Source organism: Gavia stellata, chromosome Z, assembly GCF_030936135.1.
Source record: "Gavia stellata isolate bGavSte3 chromosome Z, bGavSte3.hap2, whole genome shotgun sequence".
Classification (NCBI taxonomy): Eukaryota; Metazoa; Chordata; class Aves; order Gaviiformes; family Gaviidae; genus Gavia; species Gavia stellata.
In genome coordinates, this window is record NC_082637.1 from 32542499 (window position 1) to 32569231 (window position 26733).

At 41.0% G+C, this 26733-nt stretch overlaps 2 protein-coding genes across 4 annotated transcripts in view; one reads left to right on the plus strand and one right to left on the minus strand.

The window, feature by feature from the left end:
* UHRF2 (ubiquitin like with PHD and ring finger domains 2) overlaps nucleotides 1-3360 on the plus strand; it is a 94382-nt gene extending 91022 nt beyond the window's left edge. For all 3 annotated transcript variants that reach the window (XM_059833461.1, XM_059833460.1, XM_059833462.1), the window contains exons 15-16: nucleotides 681-779; nucleotides 2300-3360. In XM_059833461.1, coding sequence (XP_059689444.1) covers nucleotides 681-779; nucleotides 2300-2446 — 246 coding nt within the window. In that variant the 3' untranslated portion in view covers nucleotides 2447-3360. The remainder of the gene's footprint in view (nucleotides 1-680; nucleotides 780-2299) is intronic.
* Nucleotides 3361-5891: 2531 nt separating this feature from the next.
* Nucleotides 5892-26733, minus strand: part of GLDC (glycine decarboxylase) — a 50925-nt gene continuing 30083 nt past the window's right edge. Inside the window, exons 15-25 of the mRNA XM_059833810.1 lie at nucleotides 24540-24682; nucleotides 23553-23628; nucleotides 15448-15573; nucleotides 14452-14601; nucleotides 13878-13990; nucleotides 12818-12959; nucleotides 11047-11158; nucleotides 9685-9780; nucleotides 8336-8508; nucleotides 7560-7640; nucleotides 5892-6539 (exon numbers count right to left, since the gene is read on the minus strand). Of these exons, the coding sequence (XP_059689793.1) occupies nucleotides 6396-6539; nucleotides 7560-7640; nucleotides 8336-8508; nucleotides 9685-9780; nucleotides 11047-11158; nucleotides 12818-12959; nucleotides 13878-13990; nucleotides 14452-14601; nucleotides 15448-15573; nucleotides 23553-23628; nucleotides 24540-24682 (1356 nt within the window). The 3' untranslated portion in view covers nucleotides 5892-6395. The remainder of the gene's footprint in view (nucleotides 6540-7559; nucleotides 7641-8335; nucleotides 8509-9684; nucleotides 9781-11046; nucleotides 11159-12817; nucleotides 12960-13877; nucleotides 13991-14451; nucleotides 14602-15447; nucleotides 15574-23552; nucleotides 23629-24539; nucleotides 24683-26733) is intronic.

Sequence of the window (26733 nt, forward strand, 5' to 3'; positions counted from 1 at the left end):
TTTCAACAATTATTACAACAAACTGTATTTTGATTACCTGTAGATCTGCTTTTTTTTTCTATACCTAAGCTTGTATTCTTGAGATATTTGGAGATCACTGACATGCCAGAGATAAGCATGCTTATGTGTGTAAAACTCTTGATACAAAAGTATCTTGAGATTCCTCAGAGATGCCCTGAGAAGATGTAAAAAACAGGGAGGTTGATTTACACACTGCAGAGAATTTGGCCTGAGGAGAGACGAAGCCATTAAGCTAGCCATAATCCATAAGGACAGGAGGAGGTGCAGAAGTGGCTTTCTTAGCAGAAGTTGTTCCCTTGGCAGAGAAGCAGAGGTCTTTCAGGGATGTGCAAATTTCTAGCACCAGTTACTAAACACAATTACTAAATTTTCTGACCTATGCTAAGAATCAGGCAGGAGGGGCCCTCCTCTGCTTCATATTGTTTATAACAATACTCATACAAACAAGTAAATAATCTTTACAACATTAGTTCTCTGATTTGTGGAAAAGCAAGGAAATTAAGCAGTTACGGACCTGCTTCCTGATTACTTTTAGAAAACTGTATTCATGGATATGGAGGACTTAAGAACCGCTGGAAGTTCATCATCGTAATGTAAGAAGTGGCATTTACGAGAACTGTAATAGAGTTTGTCTTTTTTATTCCTTTGCCCTACACTAGAATTTTCTGAAGAAACTGGAACAATCCTTTATGTGTGTCTGCTGCCAGGAGCTGGTTTACCAGCCAGTGACAACAGAGTGCCTCCACAACGTCTGTAAAGTAAGAATAAACTTGGTCTTGCCCTGGGCTGTTTTCTTGGCTCTGAGACACAAATCATCAAAACCATATGTGTTTTAGAAAGACAATAATTATTGCCTAACATTCTGAGCAAAAACATGCAACAAGTTTGCGTTCATTGATTGCTGTGTAACCTTAATTTTATGTAATAAAGAGTGGAAGTACGTTTAGTATAGTCCCCAGTAGACGTAATGAGTGAAGTTTACAACTGCTGTCATTCCTTTGTGGTCAGTGGAATTACACTAGGAATTGGTTTGGCCCAGGAGCTTTATGTTGGTACAGTAACAGTAATTTAATTTTACATAGTTAAGGAATAAAAACAGGTTTTATAATTGTGTAACACTCTTAATAAGAGTTGTTGAAAGGATGCAGGGTAAATACAAGAAAATTACATGGGCTTATTCAGACTAAGTTGTGTTATTTTGTTATTGTTGGCATTGTTTATGTTTGGTAGGAGGGCCACAGAAGTCAATTTATAATTCGTGTATCTTAAAATCTTGATCAGTTGGATAGAATGTAAGGAGTTTGGAACCCAGTTTGTACTAGAGTTAATTTTGGTAACACAAGTACGTATAGAATCATGCGCTGAATTGAACTGTGCCTGCCATACCTAGTATTTCTGCTTAAGAGTCTAAAAGGATTCAGACTATTATCATCCTAGTCCAGTATCTGATAATTCAGGTTCGCTGTTCAAGAAGATATGTATCGCTCCAGTAAAAATCACCATGTTCTTATGGATGGCCTGCACACATAGAATGTTATGGGTCCTTAAAAAACATAAGAAGTATTATGAAGGGGTTAATGTTTAGAGTTATGGAAATTGGAAAACCATGGAGAAAAGAAAGCTGAATAGCAGCAAACTCAGAAAGCACAGAATTTGACAATGTCCATAAATATTTGTGAATACAAAATAACGTCCAGTTAAAGTTGTAAGGAATAGTTTCATAGTAAGCTGCTATTGCTGCTTGGGCACAGATTTGCCCTGATAAATTTCTGATACTCAGCTCCCATGCTTGGGCTATCTGCAGCCTGATGCTAATATGTTAGAGACTGTGTTATTCTACATATGTCTTTAATGCTTAACTGAACCTCATCCGATGAGGTAGATGGAGATTGTTACATAAACAACATACCTGGTATACTCACCTTTCTTTTGAAATGAAGGTCTGGAAAACTGTAGCAATCTAACAGGGAAGCTAGAAGGAAGCTGCAGACCTGGCTGTGATTCACAGGAAGGCACTAGTGGAAATGAAGGGGAGATCTCAGTGGTGATTTGTTTTAGTTCGTCCCAAGCTCAATGTTTCACATCCCAGCCCAGAGCAGAGTTCCTTTGTTAGGACATTTTAATCACTGAGGCAGAGGTGGGTGCCAGAGGGCTTGGTAATGACTTCCTTTTTTCTAGTAGTACAGCAGGTTGTAGTGATTCCTTAGTTTTTGCTGGTTAAGCTGTCAGTCTAAAACAAAGTTCTCACAATTTACTTCTCTGTCTTTGTATGTCCTAGAGTTGTTTACAGCGCTCCTTCAGAGCTGAAGTCTTCACCTGCCCTGCCTGCCGCTATGACCTGGGAAAGGGCTACACCATGGTTCCCAATAAGATACTGCAGACACTACTGGACCAGTTCTTCCCTGGTTACAGTAAAGGACGATGATGTGCTCAGATCCTTCTGTATTTCTCCCAGTGACTTTATAGACAGTAAAGGAGAATAAACATGGGAAATTCAACAGTGGACCAGCCAGCTTGATGGGACTCAATATGTTGCCACATTTTGAAGCAGCTAACCCTCTTCCCCTCATAGCCATCTTTTTGGTGTAGTGAGAACTCTAATTCTCAGCTGTCTTTTAACATCAAGGGTAGTTTTGGCCAGTTAACAAATAGTTTTTAAAGGAAAAAAAAAAAAAGAAAAGCCTCAGCCTTTACTGGCCTAGCTGATGCTTAATTTATGATTTGTTTTCGTAACTACCTCAGGACAGAGGAAAATAAATTGTGGGGATGACAAAAAGTTAGTGAAGTTTTAGCTACACACTGCCTCCTGAATATTAGTTGTGCCTGGTCCATGTGGTTTGATTTACAAAAAAAACCCCAAACCAAAACAAAAACCCACAAAAAACAGCAAAAAAACAGAAACAGCACTTAAGCCAGCTGGATTAAACAACAGCAAATTCTGTGGTGTGCATAATCCTTTTTTGTCTTTTTCTTCCATTATGCTGTATTTTTTTGCAAGAACAGGCTGATTTTTAGTCTATTTTTGTGAGCTTCATTGTGCTTTTCTTGTATCTTATGCAAGTTGACTACTAATGACTAATGAGGACAATATGAATGCATTGTTGCTGCATTAGTGTAAAGTGATCTGTGTTTTTTGCACTTAAAGAGGGTATTCAAGACACTCTAGTTGTGTAAAAAATATTTCATATAAAAAAGCCACTTCTGTATTAGTTAAACTGTATGCTTTTAGTAGGTCTTGTATCAGTGGCAATACATCTACACGGCATTGAAGGCAGTGCTAGCTTGGAGAGGGTTCAAATCGCTTCATATTGTGATCTGAAATTTTATATACAATATATCCCCCCCAAATATACCTTATTAAATATTTTATGATTCAGAAAAGTTGCTAATTTTGTTTTTACTATTATCCAATTATTTAAATGACAACATTTTTATAGAAATTTTTTTTCAGATTACTAAATGCTTTCTTTAGGTGGGCTTCTTTTTTTTCAGACATGAGGCTTTATATTCCTTAACTCATTTATCAGTGAAAAAAACCCTGTTAATTAAGAAAAAAACACCAACCTGACATCAGTATCAATGGGCTCACATGTACTCTATAGCAGCAGCTGTCATATAGCTACTCTGGTCTCTACTGAGCATTTGAAGGAAGTTTGTTAAGGTTTAATCCATGTACAGGAGCTGGAGGGAGCCCTGCCCGCCTGGCTGGTGCTGGTAGTGCTTGCTGCAAGCCAGCTCAGGGCAGCTGGGAGCTGCGGGTGCCCTGCATAGAGATCAGTCAGAGATTCCCACTGCAGGCATGGGGCTGCACTGACAGCCTGTAGCCTGCAAAGTAGGCATATAGAGAAGTATAAAAATATATGTCATTCTCAGTAATTTAAGATCTTACCCTTACCTTGGTGTGGTAATGAACCAGTCGTTGAGATGCACATGGCAGTGCTCTTTCTTGTGGCTGAAAGTTCGCTTAGTGGCTTATTCACTTCATCCGAAATAAGTAACTTCTCTCTCTCCCCACTCTTCCCCCCCATTCTAGTTAGGATTTCAGTTGCATCCAAAATACATAATGCTGGTACTATCTCTCTCATCATATAACAAAAAAACAAGCATTGCTGGAACAGTTTTGAAAGATTTAACTCCTCAGCTTTTTCTGTGCTTACTAGAATGAGGGTTCAGCCTTTGTTCAGTAGGTGAATTGGTATTAGTGTTAAGCATACAGTCTAAAAGAGCTGTAGACAGATTCGTATATCCTGTTGAACTTCTGTGTTTTACAAAATGGTAGCACAGTATTTTATGGGGAAAGCAGATGTAATTTTACCTTTGTAACAATCATTGCATCTGTGCAGTAAGCGCATTAAGACTTGTGGCTTTTTATTTGATAGTCGAGTGCTGTGAAGTATTTTGTACCTTTTAATGCTTTTTTCCATTTGATAGCTTTTACCAATTAATTGATGGGACAAATTTGTCAGTTTGAGGTCAACAATAGGAAGTTCTCTGCTTAATACAAAAATATGTAAACCAATTTTTTAATATCTCTTTTCAGTGACAGACACAATTTAGCAACATGAAACTGCCTTTAACAAACATTAAAGTAGCTTGACAAGACTTTGTGGAGCTAGATTGGCAATGCAGAATGATTGTCCTTTCCTCACATTACAAGTTGCAGTGTATTTTCACAATTTTTTACACCTTTAGTGCTATATCAGTAGCTACTTAAAGAGATGCCCTTTTCAGTAGTAAATTCTAGAGTATAAAATTGTAATTTTCTTCACTATGTATTAGGTGAAGCTTTTCACATCAAAACTGGTATCTGGCCTAGCCTTCCTTTAATGAAATCCATTCCTGTCATCTGCAGTCTCTTTGTGCAATTAAAGCCCCCATTGAAGTCTAAAGGTAGGCAATGAAAAAGTTGCAGTCCCAAAACTTCCACACGAAAGTACAGTACTTAAAGTAGTGCTGTGAACACTAGCCTCATTTGTGTCACTTTAGAGAAGGCTCCCAGGCATGAGTGTGCATGTAGACCTTCAAGAAGAGGCCGAGTAGTTGCTGGTTATAAGGCACAAAATTATGTGGTCCTTTCCCTAGTCTGAATGTTACCCCAGTACCTGCTTCCTCATTCACCAAAATTCTGCTTCGTGTGGCTGAGTGAGTTTGTCTACAGGGGCGCTCACTTGCATCAAATGCAAATGAATCTGCACAGACCCGCTCCCAGGTTCCTTTCAAATGCGCTCGTCAAGCATACAGTCTGTCTGTGTAACTTCTGTGTAACTGGTGAGAGGATCGGTTTTATATAAATTTGACTGGGAACAGATTACAAGAGGCTCCTGTTTAAGGTCTGCGTTCTGGCTACTGAGTAATTGAATGTGGCACTGTGTGTAGTAGTAGGGCTCTGGTCTCAGGGTGCTGTCAGTATTCTTGGAGGGCCAGAGCTAAAGCTGTGAATCAGTTTTTACACAAGGTGTAGACTTACATGACAAAGTAAGTTGAGTGCACTGTATAAGCCAGTATCCAAAGCAAGAGATTTGAGAAACTGTGAAGGGAGAATACTTTGTTAGACAAGATCTAACTTACACTAAGCAGTTCATAGTCTGTTAGAAAAGGTGTTTCATGCCTTCTCTGGAATAAGAGGAAAGAATTAGATGGAACTACAAGGAAAAAATTATGTGATGTAGAAAAAAGTTAAATTTGTTACTGCTCAGTAAAACTGATCATTCTAATTCACTAAAAAAAAATGAGAGATTTATTTCAATATTAATCTCAGTATTTTGCTTTGTGTAGAAGCTGTTACTGCTGTGGCAATTCTGACAAATTAGTACTTAAGCTTCATAATTTCATATTGCTCTGTTGGATAAATCCAGCTGAAAAGTTAAAATTCAGAACATGACAACACTTAAAATTCTGACCAATTTTATTAGAGTACTAACATCAGTAGGTACAAAAACCAGTATGAAATATTAACACTAGCAATGCTAGTGGTAATACATGAAGTAAATTAAACAATCTACTTCATCTTTTTTTACAAAATATAAACAATTACTCCTGCAGTTAATATTCATTACTATTGCCTTATGCATCTGCATCTTTTCTACTTTTTTTTTAACCATATCGTCATGCCACTTTGCAAATTGGGTGTTAATTGTTAAAACTTCAGCACAAAACAGACAAAATGCTGAATTAAGGCAACTTCAACTGCTTTGGAACAATCACTTTTTGTTTACACCTAACATACTGATTGTATTTACATTTTAACTGAGCAGTGATTCAATTAACAAACATGGTGATTATCCAAAATATACACAGTATATAAATCCCCTATCAGGTCTGGGAGGAAAAGGCCATCCTGATGGACTCAGAATCCCAGGCAGCTGGAAGCAGTCTTAGGAAGATGCTCTTTTCTGTTCAGAAAAGGGAGATTCGTAGGCTTCCATTGGTGGGCAGGTACAAACCAGATGTTGATCTCCATATATGTCATCAATGCGAGCAATTGTGGGCCAAAACTTGCTTTCAGGCTTCACAAATGGCTAAGTACACAAGAAGAAACAACTATTTCAATTTTTCTACCAAGCAAATCTACATAATTGTAATAGACATTAGAAGTTTTAAGAATGACAAATGCTGGAAAAGTGGATTTTTTTAAAGTGAAGTCATACTTCAGATCTATTTGCAGTCACTGAAAGTTAACAAGCACGTAATAGAGTTGGTGAACAAAAGAATATTTAGATTTTAAAAAATGTGTAACAATGTCCTCTAACAAATGCTTGCAAAGAAGCAGTTGTCATGGGATAAAAGAAAACTATGACCCTTTGAATAATTGGCTTACGGATAGAAACCAAGAAAAAGTGGGGGAGACTACTAAGACCTGTGCTGTTCAAGGTAGTTATAATATATAATATATAACTTTATAAACAATAAAACAAGGTGACAAACTTCACAGGTGCAGTTAAATTCTTCCTCTGTGAAACAGTATGTAGCAATAAAATAGATGCACATTAGTTTTAGGTGAGAAAAGTTAGTTACACATATCTTTAGCTGTTAAGATTGTGGAAGCAGTTTTATGTAGCACTCTGAAGAAGTCTGATGTACCCAGCTCCAATTTGACCTTTATTTGTAGCAGGCTCACATTGGTGTGGCTTGCCCCGTGCTGACTATGCAACTTATCAAACCCTCATCCACGTTCTTTGGCGCTGAGCTTTGAACGCCAGGACGTGGGACTCTGTTCTGGGAGCCCCTGGTGCAGTATGTCAGAACTGAACATGCTGTTTCCAACACAAATATCCAATATTGAAGTGCTGAGATTTAGAAATCCAAGTTTGCCCTTCATGTGTAGAGACTTTTTTTTAAGATCTTTTTTTCCTTGTCTTGAAAAACAAAACTAATGGAACTAATGTAGAACTCACACACATAAAAATTGAGCAACAGTAAAAATGGCTCTGAAGTTTTTATTCCTACCAGATCACTTCGTCGCCAACTGACCAGAAAACCACAGAACAGAAAGCATATTTATGTATTACCACACCACTAGGATCCCATTATTTACTCACCAGTGGGAATGCTGCCACTTCTCTGGAATAAGGACGATCCCACTTGGAAGAAGTGACACAGTTCAGAGTATGTGGTGACATCTACAAGCAAAAAGACATGTTTAGGACATTAAATTACTGAATTCAGTTGAATGTATCAGTGTCAACCCTCCTTCAAGTTCACATTACTACATATAAATAAATACTGTCTAGAGAGTCTCTTGAGAATACCATTTATTTGGGGGGAAAAAAAGGCAGATTTAAAACAGGAAGAAAGTCAGTATCTGGATTTTTTTCAGTTTGCCTGAAGATACTACCCAAGATTTGAGTATGCTTCCAGCTTTTCCACTAAATCCCCTCAGTATTTAAGTAGTCTGTACAGCATTACATGAGTTGAACAGAACTTGAGCCTATAGCAATTTTGTGCTGCAGTTGCTAAAATAATTCATTCAACCTTCATTTTACTGTTAGTGTTAAGGTCATTCCACTTCCCTTCTTAAACCAGATACATAAGCATCTATCTTCCATCACTTTGAGATGGCCTCGAAAATTGTAAATCATGTGCTTGCATAAATAACTTTCTCTGCTCTGTCAGCAAAGGCCAGACTTCTGATTTGAAAAAGTCGAAATCCAAATTCTGAAAATGTTTAAGGTTTCTAAAAAAGTCAAATTTCAAGAGTTCATGTGTTCACTGTTGAACACAGGTATTTTTGAGACTACTGCAAGACCAGGAAGTAGGCTCACATAGTCTCAAGGGTTAAGCTGATGCTGGTAACTTGCTCTACATGCCATCTTACCTTTAGTGGGTTAATTTGGGGGTCCATCCTGCCCTCCTCTATTTCAGCAATTTCCTGCCGAATACTGATCATTGCATCGCAAAATCTGTCCAGCTCTGCCTTGTCTTCAGACTCTGTTGGTTCAATCATAAGCGTCCCTGCCACTGGCCAGGACATGGTTGGAGCATGAAAACCTGATAAAGCAGAAATCAGTCACTGACAATAGGTTATGAGTTAATATATGCATTGGCTAGCAATTGATTCACAAATTCAGCCATTTCCATAATCTTTACAGGACTGAACTCACTGGTAGTGTTGGCAGTGTACTGTAGAGGTAAGGCAGACTTTTAAAGTATCTTAGTTTTTAACACTGAAGGGTAATGCCATTGTATTATTTACAACAGAGTTGCATATTGATTTAATGAAATGCTCTTAAATCCTGCTCTTTTTCCTTTGTTACTTTTCAGCCTGAAGTATATTGCTTCTTTCCTGGGTTATTTCTGTTCCTGCTGCTCATTTCAGTGGAAGTGTTTTGTCACTTTACCTTCTTATGACAGGTTGAATGGCAAAGATAGATTTCTGCACTGGTAAACAAGATAAAAAGACAAGGTGGTGCCTCATGATTCCCTTCCTGCACTACTGCTAATTACAGCCTTGTGACACTTTCAGCTGCAGAGGATGGAACTTTACTAAACTTATCCATGTAACTCGCCTCCATACCTACTGAAAAGTCTATTTAAAGTAGTGCATGCTATTTAAGGCCATAGCAGACCACTTAGAAAGAGCAGGAAGGGTGGGTTTTTTGGTATCACAACTGGGCTTTGGATTATTTCACTGATGAGGTATTGGTTAGGGTTTTAACAGCTTTTATGCATATTCATTAGAAGCACAGTTGCATAGGATCAAGCAGTTCAATGGGTCATCTTGTCTGGCAGACAAAGAGTAGCCACGATCAAGATTCTTCAGAGTATGTGTACAAAACTGCCTGAACTATGTCAGGATGGAAGCATTTAAATCATATTATCCTACTTCAAAAGTATTTTTTTCTTTTTTTTTTCTTTTTTTTGGTTGGAAACGTAGTAAGGTTTTGGCTCCAACCCACTTGTTCCAATGGTTAAGAGTCACGTAATTGCAAATTTGAGGGGCAGTTTACAAAACTGGGGAGATAGCAGCAGACTTGTAAGTAGTTACTACAACTGAATTGATGCAAATATCTCTCTAAGCCCTTAATGAACATGAGGAGACTTGAAATGATCGTGACAGATTCACCACCCATAAGCACAGGACTAGAATGTTTCTGGCTCCCTTTAGAAGAGATTTAGAAAACTCTCACTTAGGCTGCTATTTTTTAAAAAAGACATTTGACTTACCGTAATCCTGAAGTCTCTTAGCAAGATCTACAGCTTCAATGTTTGCTGTTTTTTTGAAAGGTCTTGTATCCAAAATGAATTCATGGGCTACATAACCTGTAAATGAAAAAGTGTACACTATGTTTACTTACTAGGAGAATAATGCAATCTACCAAGCAGTCTATTCTGATTGGTTTTGTGGAGAACATGGCAAGAAGACAAAATAAAAAATATCCACTTGGGGAAAAACTCAAACCTAAGAAATGTTCAGGTAAGATATACAACTCAGTATTTGAAGACTGGCCCTCTAAGTCCCATGTCACATTAAGAAGAAGCCTCATTTCCAAGATCAGAACTAGAAAAGGGTGGTAAAAGTATCTCCTACAATTTGCAAGTACTCTGAAAAATAACTGGATTTGTCAGTGGCCCAACACCATTTGGGTCTTAGGCTATTTTGAAGTAACCATGTACAAGATAATCAGTTCCATGTTACGGAGAAAAGCTCAAATCTGCTGTTACAGAGAGGCTAAAGACATAAGTTATCTAAATTTATATCCACGATCCTGGAGAACCTTGCTCCATTTCATTGCTGAATCCTTCAAAATTTGCAACTTCCATTCATTTCTGTGAGGAAGTAATATATTCTCTTAAAATGCAACCTGCAGGTTTAGCCAAGGTGTACGCCATTAAATTTAAGATCCATATTTTGAACAGCATACATATTGTACTCAAATGTTCTTTGGTGCCATTCAGCTTAAACAAGCAAAATAGCATTCTCTGATAGTTAATCTAGCAGATAACGCTTTCACCTCTTATTCATTACTTCTGTCCTGCTGCAAGACCTGAGAGCCGTATCAGGGAACGAGAATGTAGCTAAAGTATTTTGCACTGCCAAGGGGATTCTCCTCCATCTCACAAAGGAGAATAAGGAGTGGAAATGAGAGATTTTTTTAACATTTTTTTTTCAGCGAGCGTGTGCAAGAGAAAGTACAGGGCCAAAAATTGTTTTCAGTTCTTAAATTGTGCCATTGGTTATGGGAGGTTTGGAGGTCTCAACTTTGTTCCTTCTCCTTTTCCTGCTGTTCATTAATCTGCTACTAAACTTCAAGGAGCACAATCTGATGCCAAGGTTTACTCCATCCATCATAATTCAATCTAATTACAAACAGGTATTTTTTCTTCTACTTCCAAGTATCTCAGTTGCATTGCAATACCTCCACAGAAGCAGTGTGGCAGGTTATTTCTCTTCTTGTGAGCAACGTAAGAGAAGTTTGAGATGCAACTGTCACATAGCATTAAAAAAGAACCACGTTGCCAGCCAACTTCTACATTAGGAAAAAAAAAGTCAGCTTTGTAGAAGAAAGCAAATTGTCAAATACTTGCCTCTTGCTCCTCTGAAAAGGATTTTGTAATGTTTTTCTAGCCTCTTTGCCATGTAATTTGCATTTAGTATAGCAATCTCAGAAGCATGTTTCAGACCCTTTGCTCCCATTGTCTGAAAGAAGAATGACATGAAGAAACACATATCAAAACACTCCCAAGCAAGCTAAGTGTATTCTTATACTGGCAAGCATGATAGACAACAGCACCCTAATGCATCTGGCTATTTTTAAGGCGGTCACACTGCTATTACACTTCTCCACACTACACTCACAGAAAAGCACTGAGTATTATTTGAGAACAATTTTAGTATACGTAGCTTACGAGACTGCTTACTGTATACGAGTTTTTGCTTGAAATCAATGAATGAACAACCCAAACCTTTCCTCAAACTGAGCAGGTCTGAAGTGAATAGAGAAAAGTGAGAGAACTCAAGGGTGTCATCAGCACACTTGTAAGAACTGCACATGTTGCCTGTCACCGTCCTTATCGCCAGGGAAAGAGTGTCCAGAGAGCTGCCCAAAAAGCTATGTGTGTTGTCTGTACAGATTATCCCAGCAACTCAAACTCTGCTTGCTGGTGTCATGTCACAGATGATACCGTGCATTAACAAAGACCACAGCGAAATTAACACAGATGCATTTACTTCTCTGTTAAAGCACTGCAAAAGGACAGTGCTGGAATTGAGCTGTGGTTGAATTTCTTAACACTGCATTCAGAAATTAAGTTGGCAAAGGAGAAAGCCAAAACACCCTTCAAGGTAGCACCTTTAGATGGGACAATGTAAACAGATTGCACTTTTCATTGTGAAGAAACCGTTTCCCTTAAAAATTGACTACAGTTTAAATATTATGTAATAGGAGCCAGCTTACAGTCACAAGTGATTTTTACCCACAGCTGAAAAGCCACCATGGAAGTTGTACCAGCTCATATTTGCTCATTTCAAATTCCAGAGAAGCTGGTTTCCCCAGAAGCGGAAGTTTCCATGGTTAGAGTATGAAACTGGCCACAGGGTACCCTAAATGACACTGCCCTTACGTTCACCATTCCAGCTCTCACGGAAAGCTTTGAATGTTGCTCATTGTGCCAGCACACCCTCTTCTGAAACAGAATTTGCATCTACACTCATCTCTGTTGGCTGAATACTTCCATATATGTAAACAAGTATTTGTAGGCTTATCACTAAATTGCAAGGCATTAAAAAATTACATAGATCATGATCAAGTTATTGCACATCCAAAGCCAAAACTAACAAATTTAGTAAAATCCCCTGGAATTCAAGTTCTTACTAAACAGATTTTGGAAAGTTAGATGTTACATGCAGGTCCAGTATAACAATACTGCCACATACAACCAAAAATATTCTTGGAAGAACAGTAATTACCAAGCAGCTTTTAAACATGAAAACTTTGATGTCAGAGACAGTGGAAAGGCAAGCCTGATGGCAGCTTTCTGCCTTGTATCCACTTGTCTCAAGAATTACTACAGACAAGAGACAGAAGAATTAAGCAGGCTGCATAGATACAGCAGTTGTCCTGCCATCCTTTCCGATTGCAGCAGATGGCAATAGGCTTTTCCGTTGTCCTACTGGAAAACAAAGAGGTTCAAAGGATGTAAATAACCTATGACCGTGCCATAGTTGTATGCATTTCAGTCTGTGCAAACATCTTACGACGAATTCCTCTTAAACCTGTTCATGTGGTTCCAGTGGTCCTTAGACTTGCTGAAACAGAAACAGACCCTCAGCTGATACTCCTTATAAAAATCTACACACCTTGATATACACCCAGGAAATTGGCAATATAGCACTGGAACCCCAAGGTGCAGCACTGACAGTACCCAAAGGACGTGCATCCTTATCCGGCTGTATTTTGATGACAGGGTGGGTAGGCAAGTAGGGAGCCAAATGTTTCTTCCTAAAACAGAAACACTGATTTTAAAACTTAAATGTATGTTCCTGTGTTACCATTTCTGGACAGTTTCAGCAGTAGCTTCTTTTCACCCTCCTTCCAAACACAGTCCTCCAGGAAGTCTGGTCTATGTCTTCTTCAACAGAAAGTTTATTAACATAACATGAAGGATGGCACTCAGTTTTCAACCTATCACAAGATACTCATCCAGCTATCCAAATCAAAATGATTTTTTTTTAAAAGAGTAAGATTATTTTCTTTTAAAGGAATATGATTGCCCCATACGATAGATTAACGTAGTTCATGTACCACTTCTGCATTCTGGACTATGTAAAATATCAGCCCTCAAAGTCCACAGATCATGTCTGCATTTACTCAGAAAACAGCCTGCTAAGCAAGCTCTCCAACACACAGTAAAGGGCCAACATGAAAGTCAGGGTCTGGGAATACATATGAACCTCACCATTCATGAGATCAGCACACGACTCTCCTGGAAAAGGACAAAAGTTTACAAACAACAGTACACCTCTCCCATTCATGGCTCTGTACTTATGTGGTATTGGTCTCTTCTCCCAAGTGACTAATGACAGGACAAGAGGAAATGGCCTCAAGTTGCGTCAAGGGAGGTTTAGGCTGGATATTAGGAAAAATTTCTTTACTGAGAGAGTGGTGAAACACTGGAACAGGCTGCCCAGGGAGGTGGTAGACTCAAGTAACGTGTGGACGTTGCATTGTGGGACATGGTTTAGTGGGCATGGTGGTGTTGGGTTGATGGTTGGACTTGATGATCTTACAGGTCTTTTCCAACCTTAGTGATTCTGTGCGATTCTGTGTGTATGTGTATGAACTGCCAAGGAATATTCACTAAGGGATTTTTTTTTTTTTTTTTTTTTTTTAGGAAAATGCTAAAAAAGAGATACCCACACTCCAATTGGTCCCATTCCAGGTCCTCCTCCTCCATGGGGAATGCAAAAGGTCTTGTGAAGGTTTAAGTGAGAGACATCAGAGCCGTAATCTCCAGGACGACACAGACCCACCTGTGAAGGGAATACTCTGTCTCAAAATATTCTTTACATGCCATTTTAAGACCTATTACTTCATTCAAGAAAAATAGGTTGAAAAACATGTTGTATGTTTTTCCATTTTTTTTTAACATGATGCATCATAAACAAGCATCAATAAAAGTAATTTTATGCTTTAGGAATTCTTTTTCATGTCTATAAAGAATGTCTTTGACAAAGATTAGGCAGACTAAGCCAATTTCAGTGAACAACTCATACATCTTACAACATATTTCAAGGCAAAATCAGGTAAAAGAGAATTACTTTCACCATCTAATTCTTATTACTGTTCTTGGAAACCTCACCTCTTCCGCCAAACACTGTGCCATCTTGTGAGGAAGCTGTGTTATGGTCTGAACTTAGTACTGCTGTGCTATTTTTATTCCAAGGAAACATAGACTCACAGTTGTAATAAATCTACTTAGGAGATTTTGTACCTGGGCATTCATATTTGCTCCGTCTAAGTAAACCTGGCCTCCATGTTTGTGAATCAGGTCACAAACATCTCCGATCTCCTCTTCAAACACACCATTGGTGGAAGGGTATGTGATCATGATGGCTGCCAAGTTCTCTTTGTGCTTGTCCACCTGGTGGCAGAGAGGGAGAGAGGAAAAAGGTCATTGAAGCTCCTTAAGATAAGAATTTTACAAAAAGATGTAATTAAGGTCATCAAGTGTTTTACAGGTGAGAAGCAAGTCAATCAGTAGTCTAAGTCCTTTATAGGCAGCAAAAGATACTGGGCTCTTTCCTTAAGCAATAGCTATGGAAAAAGAGTGTTTTCTCAATAAATCAGAACTTTAAATCAGGGAAGAAGGTATGGTATTAAAAGATGTATGTATAATAGTCACTGTGGGGGACCTTAAGACAAGCCAAGTGAAACATCTGGCCTTCAAGGTAATGTGAACTAATGACCATACCCCTACTTTCAGCAATACAGTTCTATGGCTACCATAAAAGCCTGCTCAAATACGTATTTTTGGAAATGTGTCCTACTAATCCCTTGGATTCACCTGCAGGCAATCTACTCAAAAAAGGCAAAAAAGTTGCCTAGCAACACCTTCCCCAGCAGAGGTGGGCTTGAACTTTGCCAAGCGAATGCTAAAGTGCAGTTTCAAATGCTGCACGCTCATGAACATGCTTCATTCATTTCAAATACTAGATGTAGACCAAAAAGGTCTGCTACAAAAGAGCCTACTGTCTAGAAAGACTCTCTGAGCCACTCCTGCACCAAAGTTCCTCATATTAAAGGAATGTCACATGGCTAGTGTCTGAGTGAACAAAAAAAGGAAATAATTACTTACCCTGTTCAAGCATGTATTCACTATTATTGCCCTATTTTCTCTGAAAGAAAAATCTGATTCAGCTGCCAACACTATTACCTGTAGAGAAGGAGTTGTTCCTGCCTTGCAAATTTAAGATAATTAAATACTCACCATTGCTTTTAAATGGGAGATATCAATGCTCCCATTTTTATCCACTTCAATTGGTTGAATCTTCATCCCTGCCATTTGTGCACTTGCTGGATTTGTACCATGAGCAGATTTAGGAATAAGACAAACCTTAGAAGGGAAAAAGAAGCAGGGGCTAAAGTATAACTAGTTAAAAAAATTTTAAAGCATTATGGTCTACACTCATCTACAACTCATTATCAAAGTTTTCAAAAGGGATCCTGAGGGAACGTTTACCAGCAAATTGCCACTTGTGCTGATGGATGCAACTCAATTTTCTTTGAAGAAAATCCATTCATGTATCAGCATCTAAATACCCATTAGGGAAATAAAGTTTCATTTGCTGCATAAATCATATTTAGGGCTGCAGTTAAGAATATTATCTCAGATTATCTCACATTTAAAATCCTTTCCTCTCACCCCACTTCTTTTTAAAAGGCTAATTTTTTTTACAGTAATCAGTCTCCATATGTACAATGACTTGAAAGGAAAAACTTATCTAATTCCAACTTTCCACTACATCTTCAGCTGACTTCCAAAGCATTTTCTTTTTTATTCTATTCAAAACAAAAATTTGGACTGAAATATTTTGGCTAGAAGTTTAAGACACCTACTTACATGCTCTGTACACTTCATTTAAAAAGAAAAAAGAGAAGTACTTTTACTTATACAAATGTAGGTTCTTGTTAGTTAGGAAAATGGAGCTCAGGATATTTCAGACATTTGCTAGGAACTCTGCCCCTTCTAAAGACAATAAATATACCTTCTCCAAAAAAAAAATCCTTTGCTTTTATTCAGCGAGGATATCTATTATGATTCTCTTGGAAGGATTAATTTCACTAAGTTTATTAAGTAAGTTACTCAAACTTAGCTGCATTAAATAACTGACAGTAAGGCACTTAGTTTTCATGAGAAACTGCACGATGGTCTCTACCTCATGTTCCTTAGTGATACTGAGACAAACCTTAATTATTTTAAAAGCTATTCCAAGGAACTGACCCATCTGTCTCAGTACCTGGATATTTGCTCTTCTTGCAGTGAACTGTCAATGTTTTACTGTGCAGCTGTGCTGAAAGGAAACACAAGGATCTCAGCCCCAGTGCTGGGAAGCACTGTGGCACATCTGTAGGCAGAAGTTACTGATCAGCCAACAGAGCAGACCGATGTGAGCAGACTGGTGTCATTTAATAATGTCGATACTTTTTTTCCACGAGAGGGCACCAAATCCAAATGAGGCCGACTGCAACAAGCTTGATCTGCTGGTTTACTTACTTTCTCCAGCCCAGGAGAAAAGGTCATTTCAGACCTCACAGAAGCCCAAGGATCTTCTTGCCCAGAATAAGAGAAACAGCAAAGCATACATGGATAATCAGAAGATAACTGTCCAGGGAATAAAATGTCAGCCTAATTTCACTTCCCATTGAGTAAAACTACTCGCTAAATGAAGCTTGTAATTGTAAAGAGTGGCTGATTTCCAAGAAGGTGATCCGCATGCAACAAAGAAACAAAGAACAAGACAACACTCGCTATTGAATTTTATGTAGTTTCCTCACAGAGAAGTTATAGTTCACAGGAGTTCAGGACCGTGACCCTTCCATTTTGAGAAGGCAAATGAGTTCCAAAGCAAAGTATAAAATCCAGTGCAGAAAACACGGATATTATTCCACTAAGGACTTTTTTTCCTACCATTTAAAGCCAACTCTATGAGTGTGTGAAAGAGGAAGATCTAACTAATCTCTGATTTCCAAGAAGATTTGATGTGGCCCTAAAAAATGTTCCTAAACTGATTTCCAGTGGGGTAAGCGGGAAGGTTCACATGAATAAATATTTCATGAAAACATAGGAAAGAAACAAAAAGATAAGTAGTCAGTTTTCACTTTGAAGAAAGGTCATCCTAATAGAACACTGTAAATATCTGTGCTGGTTTCCCAGCATTTCAACTTACTCGTAAGTGGTTTATAGTGGAGACATACAGTGAAATGCCAAATATCCTGTTAATACAAAATTACCCAGGTCACTAAAAGAACTGATTGCATAGTTCAGAAAAGAACCCACAGTACTGAGTAACAACATTCAAAACAGAATATACTGGAGCCAGACAGATCTAGAATGTTACACAGGAAAACAAATCTTATCAATACATAACTGGGATCGTAGTTTTGAACCTATCACTACTCAAAAGATCTTGCAGTGTTGGGGGGAAAAAAGCAACTGCATTAAAAACTAGAAGGGAAATAGAAAACAAAGAAAAAGAGACACAGCTCTGAGGTTAACCAAAGCTATGAGATGGATTTTTTGAGAAGAATGAACAAATAACTGGAATCCAACCAGGAAGACAGAAATGAGGGTGGGTAAGGAAATAATAAAAAGCTCAGAATTAACACATGAAATGCCAGCTGTGAACAGGGAAGAACTGTTCATCATCTTTCAAGAGTGAGAGGCTATTAGAGGAAATTGTAAGATGTCAAGTTCAAAAAAATAAGAGGAAACATTTCTTATGAAGAAATATGATTATATGATAATGGGTGATGGAGCCACAGAATGTTTTCTCCAAGATACTGTAAATATTGGAAGGTTCCTCACAAGAGGTCAAGTGATCCGATTTAATTGTAGAAAAATGCATAAGCAGTGCCTCTGGATTCCTTTGGATCCGGAAGTTCCCAAACCACAGAACTGTAGAAGCTGGGCCATGTGCTGGGTAAGTATCATTGTATACTTGCTTCGTCCTGGTGCTCCTCGTTGTAAGAGGAGTCTATCAGTCTGCTAATGACCACTGTAAGACTGGGTGCTGGGATTGACAGACTTTTGGTCTGGGCTAATCTGGTTGTTATATGACGTTATAAGCAGTATGACTTTTAGATAATCAGTTCCTGTTCCCTTTGTAACTGAAAAAGCTGGAAAGGGAGTGTCATACCACCTTGAAAAAGCAAAAAACTGTCATTGCCCATTTTCTTTCAAGGCATGGACATCTGGGCCTAGATCCATCTCACTGAAGATGTGAATCACTGTTTCACATTCATAAATAGCCTGTGTGATGGCTTCAATGGTTAGGTCCGTCCCTTGATCACAAGCCCATCTGTGGGTTTTAGGTCTCTCCTTAAATCGTTCTGTTTCATGGGCCCACTGAGCTATGAATAACTCATCCTTAAGTTCCCAGTCCAGGTCTACCTGAGTCGCTTCAATTCTGGCAGCCTGGTTTACCTGCTCATTGTTTTGGTGTTCTTCAGTGGTGCTGCCCTTGGGCTTGTGAGCATCTGTATATATATACCTTTACAGTAACGCTTTCTACCTGGGAGCAATGTCTTGCTAGAAGACAGCAGTCCAGATGGGTTTACGTCTGCACTGCCAGTTGCTTTGTTTCCAACGACGCAGCCACCCCACAGGGCATTTGCCACCATCCATGAGTCAGTATTGACATAGAGTACTGGCTGCTTTTCTCGTTCACCTATCTCTAGGGCCAACTTCTGCAAACTGGCTTGTCTTGCCTTCTCCTTTGATGGCTTTGACAACTTGCTGTGTAGGACTCTACACAGCAGCCTTCCACTTCCGATGGTTTCCTACAACACAACAGGATTCACTGCTAAACAGACCATACTGCTTTTCACCTTCTGATAACTCATTATACGGTGGCACTTCTTGCACATGTGTCACCTTCTTGAGTAATGCTCTGAAATATATGCCTTCTGATGAGCCCATGATCTCTTCCAGGATTCCTGGGTGGCTGGGGTTCCCCATCCAAGCCTGTTGCATGACCAACACTACCCCTTACTCTATGCAGCATCTGTTGAACATCCAGTACTGCACAGGCAATCGTGGTGCCAAGAGGAGCTGTGTTGTGTACCAACAACTTCTGAAGCAGCCCAGCCCCTCTCGTACACTGTTAGTATCTCTTTTTCAGAGTGTAGTGCTCCTTGGATCCTCAATACCCCCAGCTCAAAACCCTAAAGGCTGACCTTGTATTTCTCCAGGTATTTCCTGTCAGAGGCTCCAGCTGAGGCCGTGCTCCTGGCTGCAGTGTAGAGTATGTTTCTCACAGCTGGTCCCATCAGGATGGGCCCAAGGGCTATCGCACAAACTATCTCCTCTTTGATCTGTTCAAAGGCCTGTTGCTACTCAGGGCCCCACTCAAAATAGTTCTTCTTTAGGGTCACTCAGTAGAGAGGGCTCACAAGCTGATTGTAACCTGGCATACGTATGCATTCTCCAGTAATCCACAATGCCTAGACAAGCCTGTGTTCCTTTCTTCTTAGCTGGTGGGGACATAGTTATTATCTCATTGAATGCAGCCCCAGGGGTGTGACAATGTCCATCTTGCTGTTTTAGTCCCAAGAACTGTATCTCTTGTGCAGATCCTTTGACCTTGCTTTGGTTTTATGGCAAAACCAGCTTTCCGAATGATCTGGATTATTCTTTTCCCCTTCTGAAACATTTCCTCTGCTGTATTGCCCCATACAATGCTGTCATCCATGTATTGCAGGTGTTCAGGGGCTTGACCCTGTTCCAGTGCAGTCTCTATCAGTCAAAGACTGATAGGTAGGTAGGGCTGTCGGTTTCAGGTGTATTGGACACCCTGCCACATGAAAGCAAACTGTGGCCTGCACACTGCTGCCAAAGAGATAAAGAAAAATGCTTTGGCAATATCAGTTGTGGCATACTGTTTGGCTGCCTTTGACTCCTGTTCATATTGGAGTTCTAGGTTGTCCTGCACAGCAGCACTCAATAGTGGCATCACTTCGTTCAGGCCATGACAGTCCACTGTTAACCTCCACCCTCTGTCAGACTTTTGCACTGGCCTTATGGGACTATTTAAGGGTTATTAAGTCTTGCTTATCAGTCCTTGGCTCTCCAACAGATGAATCAACTTACAGATAGTGACCAGAGAGTCAGTTGGTGTGATACTGCCATTGGTGCACCATCATGGTAGCAAGCAGCACCTGCTGTTCTTTGTCATGCAGCAACCCTACAATGGAGAGGCCAGGCAAGGTAGACAGTTGTTTAATCTTCTTTGTGTCCACTGTGGCTACACCAAAGGCCCTCCAGTACCTTCTTGCGTCCTTGAAATACTCTCCCCTGAGGTAGTCTAAGCCAAGGATACATCGACACTCTGGGCCATCACAATAGGATGCTTCTGCCATTTGTCCTGTTAGGCTCACCTCAGCCTGCAAGACAGACAACTGTTGGCATCCCCCTGTCACTCCAAGAATTCAGACGGATCTCCGCTCCTCCTACCCTGATGGCATTATGGTACACTGTGTACCAGTATCCACCAAAGCTTTATACCCCCGTGGATCCAATGTGCCAGGCTGTCGAAGCCATACAGTCCATTAAACTTTGTTAACTCTTTCCTCCACCTATCCAGAAGCACGGACCCTTTACGACTGGTTGTAGTATTCACTCTCTGATTCCCGTGGTGTCAGACCAGAAGTTCCTTCACCAAATTCAGGAGGAGAGGCATTTTCAGCCCTTATTCTGCATCTGGGGGACTGCTGGTAGCTTTCCACTGTCTTGGCAGCAACTGGTGCGGCAGCCTTCTTGGTTGCTCCCTTCTTCGCGGCTGTCTTCCCCTGCAGTTCAGGTACATGGGCTTATAGCTTTGAGGTGAGTGTGCTGTCCCTCTTCCTTGTGTCCTACTCCAGCCACACAGGAAGAACCAGAGGGTGCCATGTGGTGTGCACCTGGGGCTCCCTTTCCCTCTGGCAGGGCGAGGCTGACTCTATAGGGCACCCCTGACAGCCAAGACACTGCCTGTGGGGATGAGAAGTGGAGGGATTCTCTTTAAAACATCCTGGAACCAGCAAGTCAGTCTCTCCACAGTTGGTATCTCAAAATGTGGCCAGTCCATCATCACCAGTGAGTTGGCATATGACACTGATGCATCTTGCACAGACCTCCTCTACATGGCCCACGTGTACTAGTTGTCATACAGATCTGTGGAGACCTGTTTGTTGTCCAGGTCACTGCAGACCACCTCCACCACTGCTAATTCTCTTAGATACTGAACACCTTCCTCAGCAGGAGTTCAACTGTAATTGACAAGATCACCCTTGAGAGGACACCTCACACTCAACAGGAACCACCTCCAGAGGCTGCAGATTGTCAACTGTCTTCTGATTTCTTTGTTGATTCCCTGGTCCTTAGCGAGGGATCCCAGCTGCTGGGCTTCACTACCCTCAATTGCTGTCTATCCTCTCCAGCATCACAGTATTTGAGCAATCAGGCAGCAGTATGCTTGCCTGGCTGGCAGGCGTAATTTTTTTGCATATCTTGGAGCTTGCTCAGGGTTAGGGATGAGGTGGTTTCTGCCTCTTGGATGACTTCTATCACTTCCTCCTTACGTTTCCTTGCCAAAGGACTGGCTTCCTGATCAGACCCTTCCTCCTCCTTCTCCTTTATGAATTGATGGTACAGTCCTGTTGACCTCCACTGCCAGTTTCCTTTTTACTACTGGTGCAATCACTGTGGGTGAGGTTTGGGTACCTGTGTCAACCATGGTGTCCTTAGAGGTAGAGGCCCACTTTCCCCTGCTGCTGTGATGGTGCTAGACAGAGGCCCAACAGGCACAGGCCAAGCCCTAAAACACTGCCAGCAGCTGCTGGGTCTCACTGGGGTAGGCAAGGCACCCTTCCACCATGCGGTGTGCCAATTCAATAATTCAATGGGATTGCATACCTCTTCAGGTGTAAAATCCCAGGTTATAGGGCGTGATAACACCCACCTGCCCAAACCCTCCTACACACGCTGTCACCCAGGGATCAACTGCCTTGGGGCACGTTTCTCTGTCAGTTCAACAAGTTGTTTACTCTTACACCAGAACCAAACCAACTACCACACACCCAACAACATGCCAACAATAATAATAGGATCAAACATCTTACATAAGGATGTACAAAAAACTCAGGAGCCCACACAACAAAGCTGGACACATCAACCCCAGAGGAGAAGAGGAAGGTGTCATCCCTTGTTCTCTCTGCAAGGTAGCTCATGCAGCACAGCAACAGCATCACAGCCAGGGCTGTATGCCAGTCTGGGCATACGGCCATTGCTTTTATCAAAACGTTTCCAAGCACAGTGAAATACATTGATAAGCAGCACAGCAAACAGCTAGAGCCAAAAGCAGCCATTAAAAAGCCCTAGACTTTAATACACAGTAAAGCAAGCAAGCTCTGTGACCCACACAGGAGCCTTCCAATTAACAAATTAACATGCTCAGATCAAGACTGTCATTACCTCAGGCCCCATGCTGGGTGCTAAAAAGGACTGTGTTGGGTTGACCCGGACAATGGCCAAACAGCCACACAGCTTCTCACTCACTCCTGTCTCCCGTGGGACAAGGAGAAAATAGAAGCAAGGTGAGAAGACTCATGGATTGAGAGAATGACAGTTTAATAGGGAAAACAAAAGTCATGTGCACAAGCAAAGCAAGAAGAGCAATTCATTCATTACTTCCCGTGGCCAGGCAGATGTCCAGCCACTTCCCAGAAAGCCTCAGCCCATGTAATGGTTGCTTGGGAAGAAAAATGCCATACAAAACTTCCCCGCTTTCTCCTCCTTTCCCTGAGCTTTCATTGCTGAGCATGTCATTACATGGTATAAAACACCTGTTTGGTCAGTTTCCGTCAGCTGTCCTGGCTGCGTCTCTCCCAACCTCTTGTCTACCCCCAGGCTACTCCCGGGGTGGGGGGGGCAGCGGGCGGGGCAGAGCAGGAAAGAGAGAATGCCTTGACACTGTGCCAGCACTGTTCAGCAATAGCCAAAACATCCCTCAGTTATCAACACTGCTTTAGCCACAAATCCAAAGCACAGCACTATATGGGCTCCTATGGAGAAAGTTAATGAAATCCATCCCAGCCAGACCCAGTACAATCACCCTTTGAGGGAGTCCCCTTTCCTCATTCCCACTGTCTGTAAAGTAAAGAAAGACTTTTAAGATGGTACCTATGATCCGTGAGGGAAGCAGGGAATACTGAAAGCTTGTCACAGGTGAGGATACACAACCTAGTTTCTCTCTAGGTGAGTCCCAGCTGCTGTATCAACTCTCCCTTCTCCACTTCCCACCCAAAGCTCTTCCCCACGCGAGCGTTGACACTTACAGTTCTATGACGTTCTCCTTTTGCATTTAAATAAGCTTTGATTGCAGCCAAACCTGTGTACTCTCCTTGGGCTCCACTGCAAAAGGAACACAAACCCTGTTACACAAGCACACAAACCAGGAAGTGCCAGGTCTCTACTGAAACGTCCGAAATTGTCCAGCCCTAATCTTTCTCAATGGCTTTAGGCAAGTGTCAGCAAATTAAAAGAAGCACATCCCATGGATTAAATTACAAATGGACAAGCATTAACTAACAGCTTTTGGCTCTTTTGCAAACAGTAGATGAAAAAAGTTATGCCATTTTATGTGCTTACGCTATGATATTAAATCCTCTTAGTGCCATTTCTGCACCTATCAGGGGACCATGTACAGAAAGGCAAACTAATATGGAAATGCATAGTAAAGTGTACGCAGTGAAACATAAGAACTCCTTCAGTGACATCCTAAGTGTACAGTAAGTCCTTGCTGCTCATTTTGTATCAAAACCACTAACAGACATAAATAGGCTGCAGCAGTACTCATTCAGCTTTGCTTTATTTATTTCTGTGAGCATGCAGATCCTAGGCATTCTTCAGTCAAACCTAGTATTACCTAGTGCATCAAATATCATTTTCAACAATTATATAGTTGCCAGCTCATATAGCTTATTCCTATTTAAAATCTTGAATTTTAGCTCATAGGAGGCTATCAGTAACATCACAATTTTAAGCAAGCAATGATGGATAAACCAGCCTTCATAGAGAGGAAAACACGGGAAAAAAGATTAAAAGAATAGAAAAGACCAAATCATTAAACTTTTAGAAGAGACAAGACAAAATAAGGCTCTGCTGTTTTGAAAAAAACAAATCTTGTTTTCATAACTTTGCATTCAAGGCTTCTTTTCAAATTTAATTTTAGAAACTTATTCCATTTTTGGCTTGCACATTTTCTTTAGAGATAAGTTTTTTGAATCATGTTAAGGAACAAATGTTCAGAAAAAATTTCCTACCTGTTTGGTTGGAAGGAGATTTTGTCATAGCCAGTAATCTCACATAGATCATTCTCTAAATCCTTGAAAAGCTGCTGATACCCTTGAGCTTGATCCAGAGGCACAAAAGGGTGGATGCTGGCAAATTCTTTCCATGAAATAGGCTATTAATAAAAAAAAGCATGTGCTGTAAGAAAAAATTCTGCAGACAACTTTTTGTTTTGTTTTTAAACTCTATGAAGGAAAGAAGCTGCCCTGTGCTGAAATAAAATCAAACATTTCTTGTGCAGCAAGAGAAGTTCCCAACCTGATTGTAGGATGTGGCCTGGCTGAACAGAGGGCTTTGGCTGGAACTTATGGAAAAAAAGAGAGTTTATGATCTTTGGAAGAAGGGGCAGGCAACTCAGGAGGACTACAAGAATGTAATGAGGTTATGCAGGGAGAAAATTAGAAAGGCCAAAGCCCAGCTACAACTTAATCTGGCTACTGCTGTAAAAGACAATAAAAATTGTTTCTAGATACATTAGCAACAAAAGGAGGGCTAAGGAGAATCTGCCTTTTTTTTTGGATGCAGGGAGAAACATAGTGACAAAGAATGAGGAAAAGGCTGAGGTACTTAATGTTTTCTTTGCCTCAGTCTTTAATAGTAAGACCAATTGTTCTCAGGGTACCCAGCCCCCTGAGCTGGAAGATAGGGACAGGGACCAGAATGAAGCCCCCATAAACCAAGGGGAAATGGTTAGCAACCTGCTACACCATTTAAACACCCACAAGTCTAGGGGCCGGTTGGGATTCACCCAAGGGTACGAAGGGAGCTGGCGGAAGTGCTCACCAAGCCACTTTCCATCATTTATCAGCAGTCCTGGCTAACTGGGGAGGTCCCAGTTGACTGGACGTTTGCAAATGTGACACCCATCTACAAGAAGGGCCAGAAGGAGGATCCAGGGAACTACAGGCCTGTCAGTCTGACCTCGGTGCCGGGGAAGGTGATGGAGCAGATCATCTTGAGTGCCATCATGCGGCATGTACAGCACAACCAGGCGATCAAGACCAGTCAGCGTGGGTTTACGAAAGGCAGGTCCTGCATGGCTAACCTGATCTCCTTCTATGACAAGGTGAGCCGCTTAGTGGATGAGGGAAAGGCTGTGGATGTTGTTTATCTAGACTTCAGCAAAGCCTTTGACACCGTTTCCCACAGCGTTCTCCTGCAGAAACTGGTTGCTCATGCTTGGATGGGTGTACTTTTCGCTGTGTAAGAAAAATGGCTGGATGGACGAGCCCAAAGAGTTGTGGGGAACACGAGTTAAATCCAGTTGGCAGCCGGTCACAAGTGGTGTTCTCCAGGGCTCAGTATTGGGGCCAGTTCTGTTTAACATCTTTATCAGTGATCTGGATGAGGGGATCAAGTGCACCCTCAGTAAGTTTGCATACGACACCAAGTTGGGTGGGAGTGTTGATGTGCTCAAGGGTAAGAAGGCTTCTCAGAGGGATCTGGACAGGCTGGATCGATGGGCTAAGGCCAGTTGTATGAGGTTCAACAAGGCCAAGTGCCGGGTCCTGCACTTGGGTCACAACGACCCCATGCAATGCTACAGCCTTGGGGTAGAGTGACTGGAAAGCTGTCCAGCAGAAAAGGACCCTGGGGGTGTTGCTCAACAGCCGGCTGAATATGAGCTGGCCATGCGCCCAGGTGGCCAAGTAGGCCAATGGCATCCTGGCCTGTATCAGAAATGGTGTGGCCAGCAGGACTAGGGAAGTGATTGTCCCCTGTACTTGGCACTGGTGAGGCCGCACCTCAAATAGGGTTCTGTTTTGGGCCCCTCACTACAAGAAAGACATTGAGGTACTGGAGCGTGTCCAAAGAAGAGCAATGAAGCTGGTGAAGGGTATAGAGAACAAGTCTAGTGAGGAGTGGCTGAGGGAACTGGGGTTGTTTAGCCTGGAGAAATGAAGGCTCAGAGGATACTTTATCACTCTCTACAACGACGTGAAAAGGAGGTTGTAGTGAGGTGGGTGTTGGTCTCTTCTCCCAAGTAACAAGCAATAGGACAAGAGGAAACGGCCTCAAGTTGCACCAGGGGAGGTTTAGGCTGGATATTAGGAAAAATTTCTTCACTGAAAGGGTTGTCAGACATTGGAAAGGGCTGCCTAGGGAGGTGGTTGAGTCACTATCCCTGAAGGTATTTAAAAGACTTGTGGATGAGGCCCTTAAGGA